Source organism: Bos grunniens, chromosome 28, assembly GCF_055505025.1.
Source record: "Bos grunniens cultivar Pamir isolate PY7600 chromosome 28, Bosgru_T2T1.0, whole genome shotgun sequence".
NCBI classification, from domain to species: domain Eukaryota; kingdom Metazoa; phylum Chordata; class Mammalia; order Artiodactyla; family Bovidae; genus Bos; species Bos grunniens.
The window spans coordinates 15333856-15354423 of record NC_141192.1 but is presented as its reverse complement, the minus strand read 5'-3'; the positions used below and the strand labels follow the sequence as shown (position 1 = coordinate 15354423).

Genomic DNA, 20568 nt, shown 5'->3' with positions numbered 1-20568 from the left:
GCAGTTGTGTTAATTTAGTGGTCATCCAGAAGAGACATTCCAAGCTAGAAAGCTGTGTCTGCAGATCAGGATGTTTGTAGAGCTTGTCAGCCTCTGTGAATAGAATGTGTGTGAACAGTTTCCATTGTCCCCAAGGAAGTGAATCTCCGTGGAATTGGGCACCGTGTGTTCTGTGGGCTGGGTGACCAATACACTCAGGCAGCCTGGGAAGGGAGGTTGTACTCACAGTGCTGGGAAACTGTAGGGAAAGAAGAAGGGGTGGAGTCACTGAGAAACTCATGGACGAGAAATGGGGAGGGAATGCTATTCATATATTTAACAGATCCTTATGTAGCACTTAATGTGTGCCAGGCACTATTCCAAGTGCTTTACAATTATTAACTCATTTAATCTTAACAACCCGAATTAATAGGTGCTGTGATTATCTTCATTTTGGAGATGAGGAACACTGTAAATTGAGGATGTTTGTAATAGGTGATCTTAGTCTTCTGAGAAAAAAATAATTGCCATGGGCTCACCCGGTGGTCTAGCAGTTAAGAATCCACCTGCCAATACAGGGGACACAGGTTTGATCCCTGGTCTCAGAAGATCCCACATGCAGCGAGCAACTGAGCCCATACACCACAACTACTGAACCTGTACTGAGCCCACGAGCCCCAACTACTGAAGCCTGAGTACCCTAGAGCCCATGGTCTGCAACAAGAGAAGCCACCACAATGAGAAACCCATGCACTGCCACGAAGAATAGCCCCCACTCACCACAACTAGTTAAAGTTCACACATAGCAACGAGGACCCAGCGCTGCCAAAAATAAATAAATGAAGGAATAAATATATATTTTTTTAATTGCTGAGAGGGCAGGGGTCAGAGTGGAGGATACAGCATGAGGAGGGGCAGGCCCCAAGGACTTAAAAATGTAAAAAATCCCTGGGAACGTCAAAGACCAGTAGCATCCGATTGAAAGGACCCAGAGCACATCTCGGAGAGGCTCCCACTTATCAAAAATGGGACAGTTTGAACATGAATAACAAAAACAACTGCAGCTGATAGAAACACGTCAAGCACTTAAGTCGTGATGATACGTAAAATAATCATTCACTGTTAGAAGATGCTAGGGAACCAGCTCATTGTGAAGACAGGTCAGTAAACAGAATCTAGCATTTGTTGTTCCTTTCTGATACAAACGCTACTACTGGGTAGATGAGGGGAATTTTCTTTTATAGAAGAACTTCAATAGAGAAGGAAGAAAGCACCATTTTACATCACCTGAGGAGCTAATGGATGCAGGAGCTGAGCACTGACAGCTGTGACCTAAGAAGTGACGATCAGACGCTATGGGCCTTCTGATGGAGAAACACACCGCCACCACCACAGAAGGCGTTTCACCAAAGGAAGAGCTGGATCTTTGATCAGAGTCCTCAGAGGCTAGATCTAGCAACTGCTTTGCAGGAGATTCAGAGGACAGTTAAATTATACCTCGGGGTCTGATCTTCTGGAAATATGTAGTGAAATGTTCACGGATGAAATGATATAATGTCTGGGATTTGCTTCAAAAATAATACCACTGGAAAATGTAATATATTGTGTATGGGGTGAGGGGAATGGATAGAGGTGTGATGAGGAAGGATTTGCCAAGGATGAGGGCTGCAGGTAGTCACTGTTACTCTCTGTATGCATGAAAGTTTACATTAATTTTTTTTTTTTTTTTTAGAAGAAAGGGGCTGAAACTACTGCTCTGGGAAGTTTGATTCAGCCAAGTTGACAGTAGATGAATTAAAGGATCACTGGCTAGCAGTCTTTGGTGATCATGGGAGGTCAGGATCTGTGACTTTTTCCTGCAGGACCCTGAGTGGAGGGGTGGGGGCAGTGGGCTGCAGAGGCCTCTCTTTGGAGTCTGTGGAAGTGTGATCTAAAGGCTACCTCCCACAGAATCATCTGGCTCTTGCAGATTCATGAGTTGTACCCTGAACCAGGGTGGTGTCTAGGAGTCTGTATTTTAACAAACTCCCAAGTGAGTCTCATGCTAACTAAAGTTTGATAATAATTGCCCAAGTATGTGGTTCAAGAGTCAAGGAGCTGTTGAGTCAATAGAAGGGTAGGAAGGGTGCTCAGTATGCTTTTCCTTGTTCTCATTGAAGTGCAGACCCAAGTCTTTAGCCCCGAATAAGGATGTGGGACTGGGACAAGAGAGGGGCTAGATAGCCTTTTACCGAGGTTCCCTGAAGATGCTCCTTTGTGTTGTTTGCAGCCTCAGTGTCTGACGTGTAAGAGGGGATCAGAAAGTATTTATTGAATGAGGGAATGGCCTAGGGAGTGAATGGAAGGAGTGAATGGATGACCGAGGGCAGTGAATAAGACTGGGGGCTTGTGCTAGGGGCTTAGTGGAGTTGATGGGGCAGGAAGGAGCCTTGGGCTAATTTGGAGGAGGACGGAAGGTAAGTGAGGAGCAGAACACAGGATGGACAGTCCCCTGCAGCAGGGAGTTGCTCAGACCCGATCTCTGCTCTGGGGCATGGCTGCTGGCATTTGCAGTCACCAGGGAGGCGTTATTTCAAGGAATGGATGGAAACGTCTGTGGAGGAACCAGCACAGGCACCCAGTCTCCTGAGAGTGTAAGCATACTCTGCCTGCTGCAGGCCTGAGGTGCTTTAATTTTGAGAGATCTGGAGCTCAGCTTGTCCATGGCACCAGCTCTTCCTGTTTAACAGTGAGTCACAGCTGGGAACTGAAATGTGAAGGTTTGAGCCATTTTGAACCCTGACTGCTACCAAAGTAGGCTTCAGAAGATGGGATTTTAGGGAGATGCTGAAGTAACTGCATTCTGAACCCTCTGCCTGCCTCCTTTGATCACTGAAGCTGACCTCACCCTTGCTGAGGCTGGTCCTCCTTCATTATACTGTGGAGGAAGCCATCCCCATCCCCGTGCTGAAAGCCTCGGCTGGATTTCCAGACAGAAGCGGAAGTGGTGTGGTCTACCCAGAGCAGCTTGGCACGCAGAGGGAGCTCTGGGATCTATTATCCTCCAGCATGTAGATTGAATGGGGGGAGAGAACAAAGCACAGAGCCGTCCAGAAACCACAGACCTGTAATCTTTCCAAATCCTGAAGGCGGCTTGTGTGCATCTCTCTGCATGGCTCCCAAATCTCTGGATCTCATAGAGGCCAGGAGCGTCTGTTTCCCAGATCACAGCCAAAGTGGAAGGGGAAGACAAACCTGCTCTGTTTGGTTTCCATAGATTTGACCTAAAGATTAACTGCCAAGGTCTCGATGACACATACAATATCAATCACAGGCTAAATGTCATAATGAGAGCTGGGCAGGTTGTCAAGAGAGGCCTCCAGGTTCCTGTTACAGCTTCATATTGAAAGGTTTGGTCCCAGGAAATCAAATGTCAACTTGATGGCTACTTGGCCTTTATTTGCAGCATCAGCTTGCCTCTTCTCAAAGGATGATAGACTCAGGCTCCTTCCTGGAGGGGCCAGGCAGATAACAGAGGAGTTAAGTGCATTGGGTGTTAAAGAATAAAACAAGCAAAAGTCCAACTATTGGCCTCAGGTAGGAGCACTGGAAAAGACTCTGATGCTGGGAAGGATTCGGGGCAGGAGGAGAAGGGGACGACAGAGGATGAGATGGCTGGATGGCATCACTGACTCGATGGACATGAGTCTGAGTGAACTCCGGGAGATGGTGATGGACAGGGAGGCCTGGCGTGCTGCGATTCATGGGGTCGCAAAGAGTCGGACACGACTGAGCGACTGAACTGGACTGAACTGAGGAGGCATCAGGGAGTGGTGCGGACTGTGGCACAGTGCGAGCAAACGGCCCCACTGAAGGGGGCAGCAGCTTGCCATTCCATGTGGGAATGCAAGCCCATATAGTCATTTTTATGAAAAGTCAGAAAGCCAGAGTTTTGTGCAAAATCAGCTGATGTAAAAAATTTAAGTCAGTAGGCAGCTGCACTAGAGACTGGTCTTGTCCTGTTCCATTCCTCAGTTTGGATCACTGCAGTGGACAGCTCCGTTATACACAAAAGACTTCGTCCCTCAAGCCCCTTTATTTCCCTGATTGAGGGTATTTTCTGGTCTTTGCACTGATCCTGTTTATTGAAGCACCTCACAACAACTTGTTCTCAAACCCTGGTTTTAGGGTCGGCCTTGGAGGGAACCCAACTAAGATACCTGATCTTAAAACATTCTTAAGACACTGTGATCTTAAAACATTCAAAGACACTGTGATAACAGAGAACGCAGAGACTGAGTGGTACTTGACCTATGAGGCCCAAGCGCCGCTTCCCTCTGTGAAACAGTAGCCTTGCTTTGAGAAACTATTTCCAGGAATAATCAAAATTGGGATCCCTCGTTAATCCTGACTCCATGTCAGATTTTTCAGTGGTACAGCTTGTGTTTGATTAAAGGTTTCCCTTGCCAGTGAAGAAGGGCTAAAGCTGAATTTAGAAATATAATTTTGACACCATGATTTGACTTTATGTAAAAAAAAATTTTTATGGAATTTAGGATTAACATAAGCACATGACTCTATACAAAGTAGATAACCAGGGACCTACCATATAGCACAGGAAACTATGCTCTATGTCTTATAATAATCTATAAGGGAAAGAATCTGAAAAAAAAATGTATATATGTATATTCTTTTATATAACTGAATCACGGTACTGTACACCTAAAACTAACAATATTGTAAATCAAGTATACTTCAATTAAAAAAACTTTATATTTTATATATATATATATATATATTTTTTTTTTTTTAACTAGGGAAAAAATCACCAAATACTGTAAACAAGTAGCAGGACTCAGAAAGATATTTTTGTGTGTCTTCTATTTTGGGATTCTTTATAAATAATCATATTTTATAAGAAATAACCACATCTGTATTTTTTCACTGTGCTGGCCAAATAGAACAGTCTGGGCTGGAAGCTACTTGTGACTTTTGATTTATGATTTCCACTTCATCTGACTTGCCTCCAGGGCCTGGCTGTTTCCTGGGGCTCCTCTACCTCTCTGTCCCTCTCTCCCCACATTCACTGGCTGGTGGCCCTCCTGTACTCTCACAGCCTCAGCAATCACTGAGGACTCGAATCTACATGTCTCATCCTTCCTGAGCTTTGCCTTCTTTGATAAAATGGAACTGTAACAAGAGGGTGAAGATGCTTCAAAAACAAACACTTAACCTGGATTCTTTTGCTTTCTAAGGTGGAGGATGGAAGAAGCATCATTCATTTCAGCAGGAAACTTGAGTATCTAAGTGGACCCCCTTGAGCCTGCAGAGATTGGCCAGGTAGCCATGTCCAGGAGTGAGAGCCACAGAACAGGCCTCCCGATTAACCAAAAAACACCATTGAAGGATCCTTTTGATGGGGAAAAGGTGAGTCCTAAAGCATATTTCAGAAAGTGATGGAGTGAACAAAAAGCTAAATTATTCTGTACAAGAAAGCAAGGGGAGTTCTGAGCCTCTAGAACATCCCCAGAGCGGGTGTGAGGGGACTGCTGTAGGCTGTGGGAGGCAGGGCTTGGGAGCCAGGTGAGGAGCATCCAGGGCACACAGCCACAGGATTCCTCAGAACAGGGATCCCCATGCTAAACTCTGTGGTTGCAGAGTCGGACATGGCTGAGTGACTGAATAGCAACTGACTATATCAGTCTTCCCAGTGGCTCAGTGCTAAAGAGTCCTCCTCCAATGCTGGAGACGTGGGTTTCATCCATGGGTCAGGAAGACCCCCTGGAGAAGGAAATGGCACCTCACTCCAGTATTCTTGCCTGGGAGATGCCAGGGGCAGAGGAACCTGGCAGGCTACAGTCTATGGGATCGCAAAAGAGTTGGACATGACTCAGCGACTAAACAACCACTGGCTCTGTCAGCCCTCTCGTTGTCACCCTGAAACTTCAGTGAACCTGTTAGATGGTACAGACTGCTGTGTTTGCTGTGGTTTTGAGAAATCAAAGGGGAAGAGGCTTGTGTTGGTGGAGAGAAGAGACCAAAGTGTGTGAAGCAGCATGTATAGTCTGATTCTGTTCTTGTACAAAAATACATTTCACCAAAACATTAACACTAAGCATATGCTTATTTTGAATGATGAAATTATATGAGCTTATTCTTTTTTCTAAGGAGCCATCTTTTCTAAGGTCTCTTGTGATGAACATAGAATACTTGAGAGTGTATGGCGCGGGGGAAAGCCTGTGAAGGTTCTGTTTGAGAACTGTTCTGGGTGTTGTACATGCACTTTCTAAACCTGTGGACTGAAGGTACAGACAGGTGGCCTCAGGACAAGGCCTGACCAGGAGTTCCTGCCATGACACACAGCACCGAGCACCTTCCAGGCTATGTGAATTTCCCAGTGGCAGGGCTGTAGCCTTCGTGAGCCCTCTGGTGGCAGAGCCAGGCCTAGGTCACGTCACCGAGTCATTCTGGTCCTTCAGTGCTTCCCGGAAAACCAGAAGTGAGTCAAGTTTTGTGGGTTCTGAAGTGTATACAGTTTCTTTAAGAAAAAGAAAACCCAATAGGTGCAGGGACTTAGAAGAGGCCAGTGCAAGTGTGGGGTGTTGACTCTCTGGGGGTAAATCTACCTCTGAAGGAAGCTTGCTTCCCAGGCTTCCCTTGGACTGGAGACAGACCTCAGGTGGAGAGGGCAGCATCCATCCCCGTCCCTTGGGACTCTCTGACTCTGCTGAGCCTGGTCTTGGTTAGGCTGATTCGGCTAGCATCAGGGCTGCTTTTTGACTTCACCTCAGAAGTTAGGCCTGGCCCTGCTCACCCCCACAATCCACCATATTCCCCTGTTAAGTGCCAGGCCTGGGCTGGGCCAGAGAGGTCTCTGCCTTCTACAAGTTTCTGGTCTAGTAGAACAGTTTATAATTTAATCTTCTAAAAATGAATCCTCTTCCTTTGAAGGTATCCTGTATTTATGGACATAACATATTTACCTTCCTAAATGCGTTGGGCTCTTGGGGAAAGTTAGTCATGACACCACCCAAGTTGGGCTTGGAATATGCCTTGAAAGAATGGGTAGAGTAAAAATGTTATTGTGGTTGGGAAAATTACTCTATTAGGAGAGTAATACCTACCACCAGGGTACGTGGAAGGGCAGAATTTGGCAGCAGTATATGTATATGAATATACATGTTTTTAATTTACCGCAAGTCATGCTTGTCTTTATGCATCTTAAATCTGCGAAAATGATCCCAACTAGGAAATAAAAGTTGTGGGATTTTTAAAATATTAAAACCTGGACGTGAAAACCCTAGGAATTTTTTGTTGCCTATAATTTAATTCCTCATATATCAGACACAACCCAAGTTTAACAGATTTTTCTTTTCCTTTTGGATTCTGGCAAATATGTTAATAGGAGGCAATTATGTGAATTAATGTAAAATCCTTTTATTAAAAAAAACAGAGAAGGCTTCATTTAAAGAGGTAATTTAATATTCCTTCTAAGATGGGGTTGATGTCATTAACTTGTTTGATTAACTCTTCAAATGGTTTCAAAGTGCTTCAGGGTGGTAATTTATGAACTCCTAATTGATTTTTTTCAGTCTTGGTTTGGCAGAGTTGGGCCTCCCGGAAACCGTGAGGAGGCTGGAGGGCCACATGCAGCTTCCTTCCCAGACAAGGGGGCCGGCCGGGGTTGCCTTGACCTCCACGACCAGCCCCGCAGGGGAGAGGAGGCTGTGGTACAGGGACCGCAAGAGCCTCTGACCGAGCAGTGGTGGTGTAAACACTGCAGGCGGTTACACAGCTCATGAATTCAGGAAGAGCTGGCCTTTTAGCCCCTCTCTTTCAAGGGTCACTTCCCATTATGTGCCACCTCAAAATGTGAGGCTTCCTCATGATGGGGGAAGATGTGGGGGTAGACTGTGGGGGTGCAGCTCTCACCATGGTCTCACCCCACCCACTTGCCATCCGCACCACTCTCACTCACTGGGTCCACCTCTCTGTGCTGTGCAGAGGAGGCTTTAGGCCGTGTGAGGGCTGTAGGCCAAGCTCCCACCTCTTACAGCTGCTAACACTGTGTTAGGAGCTAAGTTCTGAGCCCAGAAAGCGTTAGGAATAGGGGTAGAGCTGGGGGCCAAAGGTCTCTTGGGGGGTAGTCGTGGCACACAGGATGGGGCATTAATACGTCTGAACATCCTCCTCTGGGTGATGGGGCTCCTTTGCTCATGGGTGAGCAAAAAAAAGCTCACATAAAAGCAGAGCTTTGGGGAGGAGGAGAAAGGTCTCTCTCCAATTTGTTAATATCTGGTGCCCATGCCAGGCTGCGATGAGACTTGATCCCCTATTTGCTGTGGAAGTGGTGGGTCCAGAACCATGGAGGGTCACCTGCCCTGGAGTCAGGCTGGAGGGGACGCACAGAGCTCTGCCTCCTGACACCAGGACCTGGAGTGGCCTTGTGCAGGCGGGAGTTCAGGCAACGAGGGAAGTGGGTGAGGTGTCCCCCACCCCCACCTCACGGAGGGCCACCTGAGCACAGTGGCTACGTGGCCAGGCTCTGAGGCACACTGGCCTCGCTGTGGTCTGGGCTGTGTGATTCTGGAAAAGCTACTCCAAGGCTTTGTGTCTCAGTGTGCTCATCTGAAGTGAAGGTGACAAGGCACATCCCTCCCCGGGCTGCTGCGGTCCAAGTAGTAGGTACATGGCCATGTGACTACCTAGAAGACAGGCTCTCTGAGCTGCGCCTCACATGTGGCCAGCCAGGACCCCTTGCCAACTCACAGGGTTGCGGTGTCTGGAGAAGGCCAGCCCTGGCTCCAGGGAGGGCAAGCTGCCCCCTCCCCAAGTGGACTCAGCTGGGCGTCACCAGGGTGACAGGAAACACAACTAAGCCCCCGGCCTCAGGGTCCCCTCTGCCCCTTGTCCCCTGTGAGGCTGTCAGCAGCCACTGGAAATCCACCCTCAGTCAGGACTCAGGGTCCCCTCCAGTCCAGTGCCACCCTAGGACCGACATGCCCCCAGCAAGGGCTTCCAGCTCGTCAGATGGTGGAGGGCCATCGCCCCAACCCCCCAGCATGGATCTGTTTTTGCCCCTGAAGAGTCCCTGACCTCCCCCTGACTCCTCAGACCCTCTCCCACGTCCCACCTCCCGCTCCAGGCCCAAGCTTGTTCCCCTGTACAGGATTCAGCTCAGAAGCCCTTTAAGTGCTGTTGGCAAATGTCATTTGGTGGGAACAAAATGCTTCTGTTGTGAAGAAGACAAAGACGAGGTCACGATGGAAGGTTCAGGGCATAAGAACACAGACCGAGTACAGAGCCCCTCAGATGCTGGGCCTTTAGTGGGGCGGCTTCTCCACACACACACCTTGCACCTTCCCTCATCTTACTTGAAGTGTTTCCCCTTGGAATGTTCTCAGATTTCCTCAACACTCAGAGTCCCCCACTCCCAACTCTTGGGTCCAGGCCCGTGAGGGGCCACTAGGGCCACAGAACAAGGGCCCAGGGTCTAATGGGAGAGCCTTGGTCTGAGATACAGGACATGGTCCCACCTTCCTGCCTATAGGCGCTGGTGTCTTGGTCCAGAGGCCAAGTCCCTCAGTGACCCAGTCTCCCCGTCTCTACCAGAGCAATCATCCCCAACCCCACCCTCCCACCAGGACAGGAAAAAGCTTCAAAAATAACCACTCTGTCCAAATGATGTTTAGGATTACCGAGGACACAGGAAGCGTTCTCATCCACAGGGTTTGAGGACTTAGTTGTAATTTGTGCTGCCCCACGCTTGATGTGAGTCACCATGGGTGTCTCCATTTCCCTCCCCCACACCTCCTGCTGAGGTTTTTTTCCCCTCTACTGGCTAAATGGATAAATGCAGAACCTTGCTGGAATATGATATGTGAGGCAATGCATCCAGTGCCTCAGAAGGGCCCGATGAGATTTAACCCACCCTATTATCCTTTAGAAATGGTCATTGAACTGGAAGCTTAGATTTAGAGGAAGGGAAGTGGAGAAAATTTCTTGGGAGTCTTTAGGGAAAGACGGAGCAAGAAGCCTGTCAAACTGAGAAGATGTCAGCTGGTGTCTGCTGTTCCAGAGACCAGGTGGAAAGGGGTCCTCTGATCCCCACACCCGGGACCCCAAAGAACACTCGACTGAACCCAAGAGATGCCAGTCTCCCCACCAGAGGGCCTTACCTGTGCGCACTGGGTCCTGGCCGGGTCAGGAGGCGCTGGTCCGTGGGGCGTGTGGCGGCCGCACACCCAGCCACTCTGGCATCCAAGAGCCTATTTTTAGGGTCAGATCTGCTGACGCTGACCTTGTGTGCTGCCCAGTCTGTGAGGAGACCTGTGGCATCTGCTTGCAAAATGATTTGCCAGTGTGACCTGAAACCCTTGACTTTGGGAGTCCTGTACCTGGAGCATACACGCTTGTCCCCAACCCAGCCACGGAGGCGGGACACATGGCCACTAACGCGGGGACAGGCAGGGGGATTTCCTGGCTTTGTTTTCTTGGGATGGATGAGGCCAGGTGCCTGCGGGGCCCTGCCTGGGGCTCTGTCCTGGAGCAGCTGGAATGGGGGTGTTTTGCAAGCTGGCACAGTGCCTGTGCAAGGGCAGGGGGCCTCCAGCCTGGAGAACTCTTCACTCCAGTATTTTCTGGGAGTTTGTGGAGCTGTCTCTGAGGAGTGAATGGAATGGTTGCCACATCATGCAGGGTGATCAGTGAACCACATCCATCTTCCAGAGAAACTGGGAGCTTGGGTTCATTTGCATTGTATCCCTTCTTGTGAGACCTTCGGCAGGTGTCCAACCCGCGTCTGGGCTTCAGTGGGGAAAATAATCATAATGCCATCCTCTTATGTTGTAATGAGAGTTACATGAAATACAGTGTGGAAAGTATATAGCCAGTGCCTGATACATGCTAAACATTTTAAAAATACTGGATGGTATTAGGAGGCCAAAAATATTCCCAATTCAACAGTCATTCCCAGATCTCTCTCCTTAGCGATTCCTTCTCTCAGCCTCCCATCTCTTTGGCCCAGCCTTCTTTGCTCCTGGGACCCCACCACCACCCCTACTGCTATGGTCCTCTTTTTTAGGGCTGCAGGGGTCGGGGAATAGTCCTGTCCAGGCTCCTCTATTTTTTTGGTAAAATCATTCCGAGGCTTCCTATAGTTCCTTTTAATGAGTGACTTGATTTTCCATCCTTTCCCATCCTGTCACCCTTTTTTGTGCATCCTTCAGTGTGTGACGGAGAAGGCAATGGCACCCCACTCCAGTACTCCTGCCTGGAAAATCCCAGGGATGGAGGAGCCTGGAAGGCTGCAGTCCATGGGGTTGCTAGAGTCGGACACGACTGAGCGACTTCACTTTCACTTTTCACTTTCACGCACTGGAGAAGGAAATGGCAACCCACTCCAGTGTTCTTGCCTTGAGAATCCCAGGGACGGGGGAGTCTGGTGGGCTGCCATCTATGGGCTCATACAGAGTCGGACACGACTGAAGTGACTTAGCAGCAGCAGCAGTGTGTGAAGGATTAGGGGGAGTGGATAGGGGGTCCCCAGTCTCTCTACATCCTTCACTTAGTAGGGTCTTCTTATGTTGGGGTCATTATATTGCCCTCTACAACTTCGTATTCAGCAAACCAAAACACAATTCGCATGTTTAATGACTGCCAATTTCATTTAGAGCGATTATCTCTTCTAGTATTTTTCATTGCGAAACTGCTAAGAAAGATTTTGCTTTTATTGATTTCTTGGTGCAGAGAATATGCACAAGGCAGAGTACTCAGGATCTAAGCGTACAGGGTGTATTAAGGAGGTCCAGCTGTCAGGGTCCACATGTCCCTGCTGTCACGTGCTGGAGGCAGAGGCCCTTCTGCAATTGCCCTAAGAACTGGAGAAGTCAGAGATGCTGAAACTAACTGAGGCTGAAGAAAGGTTTCCATCTAGCTGGGAGCCTGGGGGGCCAGTCCCAGCCTCAGTCCCAAACCCAGCCCAAGTTAAGGGCTGAGCTGAGCGGGCAAAAATCAAATAGCTAAAGACATCTGGGATGGATAGAGAGATAGGTAACCATTAACAGGGCAAGGTAGTATTTCACACTGTCTAGAAGGATGGCCAAGGAAAGATTGATGTGTGTTGCTGGATTATCACCTCCACTAGACTAGCCCCTAAATGCTGTGATCAGAAGACTGGTGACTCTCTCCCCACACCCTACCTGTTGCCAATCCTTCACACATTAAAGGATGCCCAAAGGAGAGTGACAAGGGTGGGGAAGAGTGGAAACCACGTAATTAATTATGAGAAACTATAGGAAGCCCTGGGAAAAGTTTATTAGAAAAGAGTAGTGGTAGTAGGGGACACCTGCTCCATCTTTTAGTTAGCTGAAGGGCTCACCTGTGAGAAAAGACCGCCTTCTCTGCACAGCTCTCAGGGCAGAATTCAGGCTGTGGGTGAATGCTCCAGGATCTGCCTAGTGTGGACACAGCACACATAGCATTATGCCAGGATGGGAACAAGCCAGGTGACCATCGGCTGGACTCAGAGATGTCTCTAACTGTTTAAGATTCCGAGGATAATCCACCAGGATTCTGTGCAACAGCATGCCACCCTAGTGCAGGCAAAGTGTGATCTGTAGAAACAGCTGTTGTTTTCATTGTAGCTTCTTAGGAACTTAACGTACATATGGCAGCACTTGACATAGGTTTCCTCCCAAAGCCACTGCCTTCTCTGACTCAAGTGATTTTATTAGCAAATTCCTTTCCCCCAGAATCTCCCTCTACTTTCTCCATTTTCACATACAGGTAGACACTACTCTGGATCAGAATTCCACTTATGCGCAGTGGCAAGGTATGGTAGGCAGAATACACACACAGTCACACTCATGCACACACCCACAAAGGTGTCCACATCCTAATGCCTGGAACCTGTGAATATGTTACAAGGCAGAGGGGAATAAAGGTTGCAGGTGGAATTAAGAGTGCCAATCACGAGATCTTTGAATAGGGAGAGTACTCTGTATCACCCAGGTGGGCCTGATGTAATCAGAGTGTCTCTTCAAAGTGGGGGAGAGAGGCTGAAGAAGGGAGTTGAGTCGTTGTGAGAAGGACTCAGCTTCCTGTTACCAGCTTTGGAGATGGAGGAAGGGGCCACAAACTAAAGAACAGCCTCTGGAAGCTGGAAAAGGCAATGGATTCTCCCTTAGTATCTGCCCAAGGAATGTAGTTCTGCCCATGCCTTGAGGTAGCCCAGTGAGACCCACATCAGGCTTCTGACTCCAGGACTGTATGAAGATCAGTGTTGCTTTGAGCCACTCAGTTTGAGGTGGCTTGCTATAGCAGCAGCAGCAGGAAAACTAGTATGTGATATTTGACTACTACCTGACTTTTCTGGGTTGAAAAGATCCAGAGGGTTCTGTGCTCTGTGGACACCAGAGTTTATGCGGATGCTGAATCCAGCCAGAGCCCAGGGAGAGGGTGCCCTCCCAGATGGAGCCCAGAGGGCCAAGGCCATATCTCAGCAGCACACGGGTGTAGTCTGATGGCTCGAGGTCCTCTGCTGTCCACAGTGGTCTTTCTTCTTTTGTGTTAAGAAGAAAGGCAAACGGACTGAGGCCTGTGTTCTGCAGCCCGCCCAGAGCCCTCCACGGCATCTCCAAGGACCGCTGTCCTCTGGAAGGAGTCCAGGTAGGACAGCTCTCGTTTCTCTGGGGCAGTGTCCCCGCAGCCTTTTTGCCTCTCCACCTCACTGGCACGTGCCGCCTTCCTCTCCTCCAGCCTCACCCCAAGCTCGACTCCATGCTCTTCTGTTCTTCCTCCAAAGCACCACCCACCCAACTCCACTGCGTGTGGCAGAGGGGGCCACAGCACAGAGCAGGAGACAATTCCAGATTCCATGTCTGAGCTCCTCAGTCTTAGGAAGTTGTTGGCTGGGCCCCACTCCCAGGGAATGTCTCCCTTTTGAGACATCCGTCCCTGTGCCTGCCATGTTCACGAGGCTCCTCGCTGTGTGCACAGTTGTCGCAGCTTTCCTTTCCTTCCCTCCTGGGCCTCTCCCTCTCTCCTCCAGAGCTCCCTCAGGAACCTCCCAGATTCCTGCTCTCCAGTGATTATGCTGAGCACATCAGCTCCCTCTTAGTCTCAGCCTCCCAAGCAGAATAAGCTAGGGGCCTCCCTTTCTTATCAAAAAGCCCACCATGGCATTTTCCCGGATAAGTCACTGTCACCCATCTGAGAGAGTTTTTTTTTTGACTCCCCTAGACAGTATCATCCACAGACCCTGGAAGAAGGAGCCCTTCGCTGAGCTTCTTTCTTAGAGATCCCCACCTCTGTCTCTCTCTCTGTGTCACACACACACACACACACACACACACACACAGACACACACAGACACACACACACACAGACACACACACACACAGACACACACACACACACGTATTGAGATGCTGCTGAGCACTCATTTGAATGGCTAAAAACAAGCAAGAAGCTGCCAGTGCCAAACCTGGGTAGGAATGTTGGGGATCGCAGTGACCGTTCTGTGTGTTGGTCATAGTGGTGATGATGCAACCGTACGAATTTGTCAGTAAAAAGGCAGAGTGAACTTTGCTGCATGTAAGTTTAAAAATTAAAAAGGATGTGGGCAACTCATTCACCCAGGGTCTGGCTCTTCTCACAGGCGCCTAGTGACCTGTAACTCCATCTGCTTTTGCGATTAACGCCATTTAGGCCGCAGAGAATGTGCTTGCCCTTCCCTTACTCAGTGTCCTCGGAATGAGAAGTGACTGAGTCTGAATTCCTTGAAGGTTGGTGGGTTGTGTCACTGCTAGCTCGGGGTCCCAGAGAGGACTGGAGCCGGGAAAGCGGGACGGCTTATCCTGCTGAATCAGGCGTCGGCTCAGCAAGCACACGGACCTGGAGGTGCTGAGCACCCGTGGTGTCTGCGTTCTGCTCCAGGGCTCTGGAGGTGACCTGGCATTAGTGTGGTATTCCCAACAGTCACACAACAGCTGAGGGATATTTTGGTGTGTTAAACAATTCATAGACTTCTTTAAAGCATATATATTATATGCAGGTCTAGATGTACTGTGAAGCGAAATGCCACTTCTTTACATTGACTACTAGAATCATCCGTCATTTTGTTTTTGTAACAGTTGTTTATATAAGATTTAACAAAGCTTTCAGAGAAGTGAGTTAAGATTTGGGGGTTTATTTAGATTGTTTTGATTTAAAACATTGATATCCAACAATTATATATTCCTTTTTACTTTTAATAGAAACTTTGAATGTTTTTTTAAAAAGAACTCTTTTAAAAATACACGTGGAGATGTTTCCCATGTTTTATTTTCATTTAATTTGCATTTTGATAAAAATTTCTTCGTTCACTTTGAATTGTCCCTTTTATGTTATTCTTCAGATCAGCACTGTTTAAAAGATATATAATGCAAAGCCATGTTTGCAACTTAAAATTTTCTAGGGGGAGTTCCCCATGGTCCAGTGATTAGTATTTGGTTCTTTTACTGTCATGGCCCTGGGTTCAATCCCTATTCGCAACTCAGCCAAAAAATTTTTTTTTCTAGTAGCCACATTAAGGAGTAGAAAGAAACAGGTGAAATTAATTTTAATAATGTATTTTATTTAACCACACCTCAAATATTACAGTGTCGATATGTAATTGGTATGAAAATTATTGAGATATTTGACATGCCTTTTTCTATATGAAATTTTTGAAATCTGAGTATCTTACACTTATAACACATCTCATCTTGGACCAGTCACATTTCAAGTGCTCAACAGCCCAAGGGGCCGGGGGCTCCCATACTGGGCAGCCCGGGCCACTGAGAGTGAGACAAGACCTTGTGCTGATGGGAATCACAATGGGGGTTTCCATCCATCCAGGCCTGACCCACCTCCTTCCAGCCCAGGTTGTCCCCGGTGTGTGGTGCCTTGAAGGCTTCTGTGACTCTCCGGGGAGCTTGCTGGCAGCCAGCAGGGCCATGTGTACTGTGGCGTTGTCACTCTTGACTTTGATGACCTAGCGATGTGAAGACTTGGTGTTTGGAGAGAAGACCTAAGAGCTGAGGATGTTTCTCTGAAATTGATACCTCTGTTTATCTGCCTGGCTGTCAAAATACTGGGAGTGCCTGCTGCCAGCCTCCTCCTGGGGGGCTCTGGAGCCCTGAGGACCCAGGGCATGGGCTGTAGGTCAGGGTCCCCCCCAACCCCCCCTTTTCCAGACGACTGCTGTTTGAGCCCTGCTTGAGTCTGTCAGTGATCTCAGCAAATGGGTAAATTGCGTCTCTATTAGCACCTCTGTCTGCATGCCAGGACTTGTTTATTTTACAGATAGATGACTGTTTCCTCTTCACGGCCTGTTAGTGTGTCAAAGTAACATTGATGAGGCTTGACAGTGTGATTATTCATGTGTGGGAGGCAGGAGAGTGGAGGAGGAAAGGGCATGTGCTTGTGAAACATTTGGACTTGGATTCAAATCCTGTCTCGGCCACAACTCTGAGCTGGTACAAGTCCCTTTGCTTCCTTGAGCCTGTACATTGTATCTAATAACACGGTTTACCTATGGGGTTACCATGCAGATTAAATAAAATGATGCATATGAAGCCCTTGGCTTGGATGAAGCAAACATTATACACTAGCCATTGCTGTTCTCATTCTCCCTCAACTCTGGTTAATTGTTTTTATCTCCCACTGGATAGGTTAAGAAGCCCCTCAGTTCAGTTCAGTTCAGTTCAGTCGCTAAGTTGTGTCCGACTCTTTGCGACCCTGTGAATCGCAGCACGCCAGGCCTCCTTGTCCATCACCAACTCCCGGAGTTCACTCAGATTCACATCCATTGAGTCAGTGATGCCATCCAACCATCTCATCCTCTGTCGTCCCCTTCTCCTCCTGTCCCCAATCCCTCCCAGCATCAGAGGCTTTTCCAATGAGTCAACTCTTCGCATGAGGTGGCCAAAGTACTGGAGTTTCAGCTTTAGCATCATTCCTTCCAAAGAAATCCCAGGGCTGATCTCCTTCAGAATGGACTGGTTGGATCTCCTTACAGTCCAAGGGACTCTCAAGAGCCTTCTCCAACACCACAGTTCAAAAGCATCAATTCTTTGGCGCTCAGCCTTCTTCACAGTCCAACTCTCCCATCCATACATGACCACTGGAAAAACCATAGCTTTGACTAGATGGACCTTTGTTGACAAAGTAATGTCTCTGCTTTTCAACATGCTGTCTAGGTTGGTCGTAACTTTCCTTCCAAGGAGTAAGCATCTTTTAATTTCATGGCTGCAGTCATCCTCTGCAGTGATTTTGGAGCCCCAAGAAATAAAATCCGACACTGTTTCCACTGTTTCCCCATCTATTTCCCGTGAAGTGATGGGACCAGATGCCATGATCTTCGTTTTCTGAATGTTGAGCTTTAAGCCAACTTTTTCACTCTCCACTTTCACTTTCATCAAGAGGCTTTTGAGTTCCTCTTCACTTTCTGCCATAAGGGTGGTGTCATCTGCATATCTGAGGCTATTGATATTTCTCCCGGCAATCTTGATTCCAGCTTGTGCTTCTTCCAGTCCAGCGTTTCTCCTGATATACTCTGCATATAAGTTAAATAAGCAGGGTGACAATATTCAGCCTTGACATACTCCTTTTCCTATTTGGAGCCAGTTCTGTTGTTCCATGTCCAGTTCTAACTGTTGCTTCCTGACCTGCATATAGGTTTCTCAAGAGGCCCCTGCTGCTGCTACCGTTGCTAAGTCGCTTCAGTCATGTCCGACTCTGTGGGACCCCAGAGACAGCAGCCCCTAGAGAGGATTAAATGAACATTTAATCCTAATAAACCATTAGGTTGGGAGCTGAAACGCCCCCTGTGTGCTTCACTTATTTATTGAAGTGATGCCCTACTCTGAGTCCAGGCCCTGTCCTTGGAGCAGGAAACCAGGGCCTGCCCTGGATGAGCTCATTGCCCAGCGGAAAAACAGAAACCTCTGAACACACACCAGCAGCAGGAGAGGCGAGGGCTGTGATGGGGGTGCACAAGGGACCGAGGTTGCCCAGAAGAGCTGGGAAACTCAGTACAGATGCTCCGAGAAGGCCAGCCTTGGCACTGGGGGAAGAAGGCTAGGTGGGAGCATCTGTGGTAATGTACCGGTCATCCGTGAACCCAGTAGGCACTCAACAAACACTCGCTGCACAGAGAGTGCTATTACTCCAGACTGTCATCGACGTTTTCAGTTCAGTGCCAACCCACGAAAGTGTAGTTATGACAGGTATCTTGTGCCAATTCCAGTTAGATTCGGGGGCATTGTCTGGGATAGGAAAATACACACAGACACCCATGTATCAATATATAAACATATGCACACACATGTATATACAAATATAAATACGCACACCCGTATATATACACATAGATACACATGTAGACATATGTTAATATATGGGGGCTCCCCCACTGGCTCAGTGAGTAAAGAATCCGCCTGCAATGCAGGAGACGCAAGTTTGACCCCTGGGTTGGGAAGATGCCCTGGAGAAGGAAATGGCAACCCACTCCAGTATTCCTGCCTTGGAAATTCCATGGGCGAAGGAGCCTAGTGGGCCTACAAAGTCCATGGGGTCACAAAGATTCGGACAAGTTTAGCGACTAAACCACCACCACCACATATATCTATAAGCTGAACTGAGCTGAGTTTTAGGGAGGGGTTGACTCTGACACATTGTGTGCAGTGGACCTTTAGTCACAGGCTGAAAAGGGGCAGAATTCACCAGGGAGAGTTTAGAGAAAGAGATATCAATGAAGGGACTGCATACAGAGTGTGAGTAGGGTTAAGGGAACAAGCCAGGGATGCTGAAGCAGCCAGGCAGTAGAAAGCCATGGGCTACAGATGTGCCCGTGACCCAGCTTCCACCAGGCAGACGAGAACAACACTCTCAGGGCTGGCAGAGCAGCGAGGTGGAAGGCACCGGGGTCCCTGCATGACCCCTTGGAGCTGAGTCCCCTAACCAATCTGGACTGCCCACCTACCTTTGAACAGTGACACCAGAGAGAAATAAACAGTTACTTAAGTCACTGTGCTTTGGACTCTCTCACAGTAACCTAGCCTGGACCCTAATGCTTTGAACAGCTAGTGTGGTTACACCAGAGTGAAGAAGAATGAGAATGTTGGCATACGAGCGCCTGTAACCATGGGCCTTGTTGTCATTGTAAGGAGTTTGGGTTTTATGCCAGGGAGGATGCATACATGATTTGATGTGCATTTTAAGAACATTTTGACCGGTATGTGGGGAATAGAATGTGGTGAACAAGTATTATACCGGGGAGGGGTCTGCTCTGGTGGTTCAGGGAAGAGATGCTGGTGCCTTACGGGCTCAAGGATGGTAGTGACAGGGTTCCTGAAAAGTTAGAGTCCTGGTATGTTTTGATGGCTGATTGTAAAGAACTACCTGGTGATTTTGACTTTGAGGTATTTGTTGTGAAATGAAATGATATGAAGTACTTAATTAACACAGGCCTTAGCACATAGTGGGGCTGTTGTTTTAATAAAGGTTCTCTGACTGTGATGGTGTAACTTTTCCCTGCACAAGTTGCTGATGAATCTTAGGAAAGAAGCTCGTGTTTTCATAAGCAACTTCACTACTTTGGTGTCTGGTCACACAGTCTCAAACTTGTCCTTGAGGCCAGTTCTCGAGGGGCATCAGGTGTGCCCAGGGCCTGAAGAGACCCTCACTGCCACAGTCAGTCTGGCTTAGAGCGGGTGGAAAATTGACACACACTCCCTTCCCAGAGCACCTCTCATGTGCTGGGCAGAGTTCTACAAGTGGAGGGAAAGGTAACAGCAGGAGAGGCTGCGCCACCGTCCTCATGTTGCTGTTTTTCTTTCCTCTGGGATGTGCAAAGGAACTGAGGCCTCTCTATTTATCTTTAGCTCTTCTAACCTTCCCTGCAAGCCCCCTCCCCACCTGCTGGGAATTTCAGACACTTAAATTTGCTAAATAATAACATCCCAGATTTCCAGTTAAAAGCTCAAACTCAGAATCCTCTTCTACTGTGCAAGCCAGACTGTGGATATATTGTAATATGGATTGTGGAGGTAGTACATCAGGGTTTGCTGCAAGAGCCATAAAGGTGGGGAGGGAGCCTTGATGCTGTGGGGCCCCTTGAGCCTGGCTGCTGCTCATGTCAGGCAAAATGTCCGCCTTCCAGAAAAAATAAGTAAAGAGCAAGGCACTCTCTATACCTTTCACTTCGTCTCCGGGACCCTGTCTTAGAGAATGGAGGTCACCGCTCCTGCCCCTCCTCTAGTACTTGTTCTCTCCAGTCACTCACTGCCTTTTTCTTTCTCACCGGAAAATCCTCTGGGCCTCCTCTTACTGGATTTGGCCTCTTTTTCCCATTTGTCAGGGGCTATAAAAGTGAAGTGACTTCCAGGTAGGGTTGACTGATTTACAAATACATTTTTATTTTAAGCATCTCCTCTGTGGGCTTCCCTAGTGGCCCAGTGGTAAAGAATCCACTGCCAATGCAGAAGACTTGGGTTCGATCCCTGGATTGGGAAAATCATCTGGAGAAGGAAATGGCAACCCCTTCCAGTATTCTTGCCCGGGAAATCCCATGTACAGAGGAGCCTG

The 20568-nt window shown here is 48.2% G+C and overlaps 2 protein-coding genes across 7 annotated transcripts in view; one reads left to right on the top strand and one right to left on the bottom strand.

Moving 5' to 3' along the window:
- The window catches only part of DUSP29 (dual specificity phosphatase 29), a 32552-nt gene extending 21813 nt beyond the window's left edge, over positions 1-10739 (bottom strand). Inside the window, exon 1 of one of the 2 annotated variants that reach the window (XM_086381927.1) lies at positions 10137-10739. The gene's annotated coding sequence lies outside the window, so the exon portion shown is untranslated. Of the gene's footprint in view, positions 1-3083; positions 4494-10136 lie in introns of those variants that run through there. The other variant, XM_086381928.1, reaches the window with a different exon arrangement.
- The window catches only part of SAMD8 (sterile alpha motif domain containing 8), a 123327-nt gene that overhangs the window by 21627 nt on the left and 81132 nt on the right, over positions 1-20568 (top strand). For 2 of the 5 annotated variants that reach the window (XM_086381897.1, XM_086381893.1), the window contains exons 2-3: positions 5214-5385; positions 13533-13626. In XM_086381897.1, the coding sequence (XP_086238023.1) occupies positions 5375-5385; positions 13533-13626 (105 nt within the window). In that variant the 5' untranslated portion in view covers positions 5214-5374. The remainder of the gene's footprint in view (positions 1-5213; positions 5386-13532; positions 13627-20568) is intronic. The other 3 variants (XM_086381895.1, XM_086381899.1, XM_086381894.1) reach the window with 2 other exon arrangements.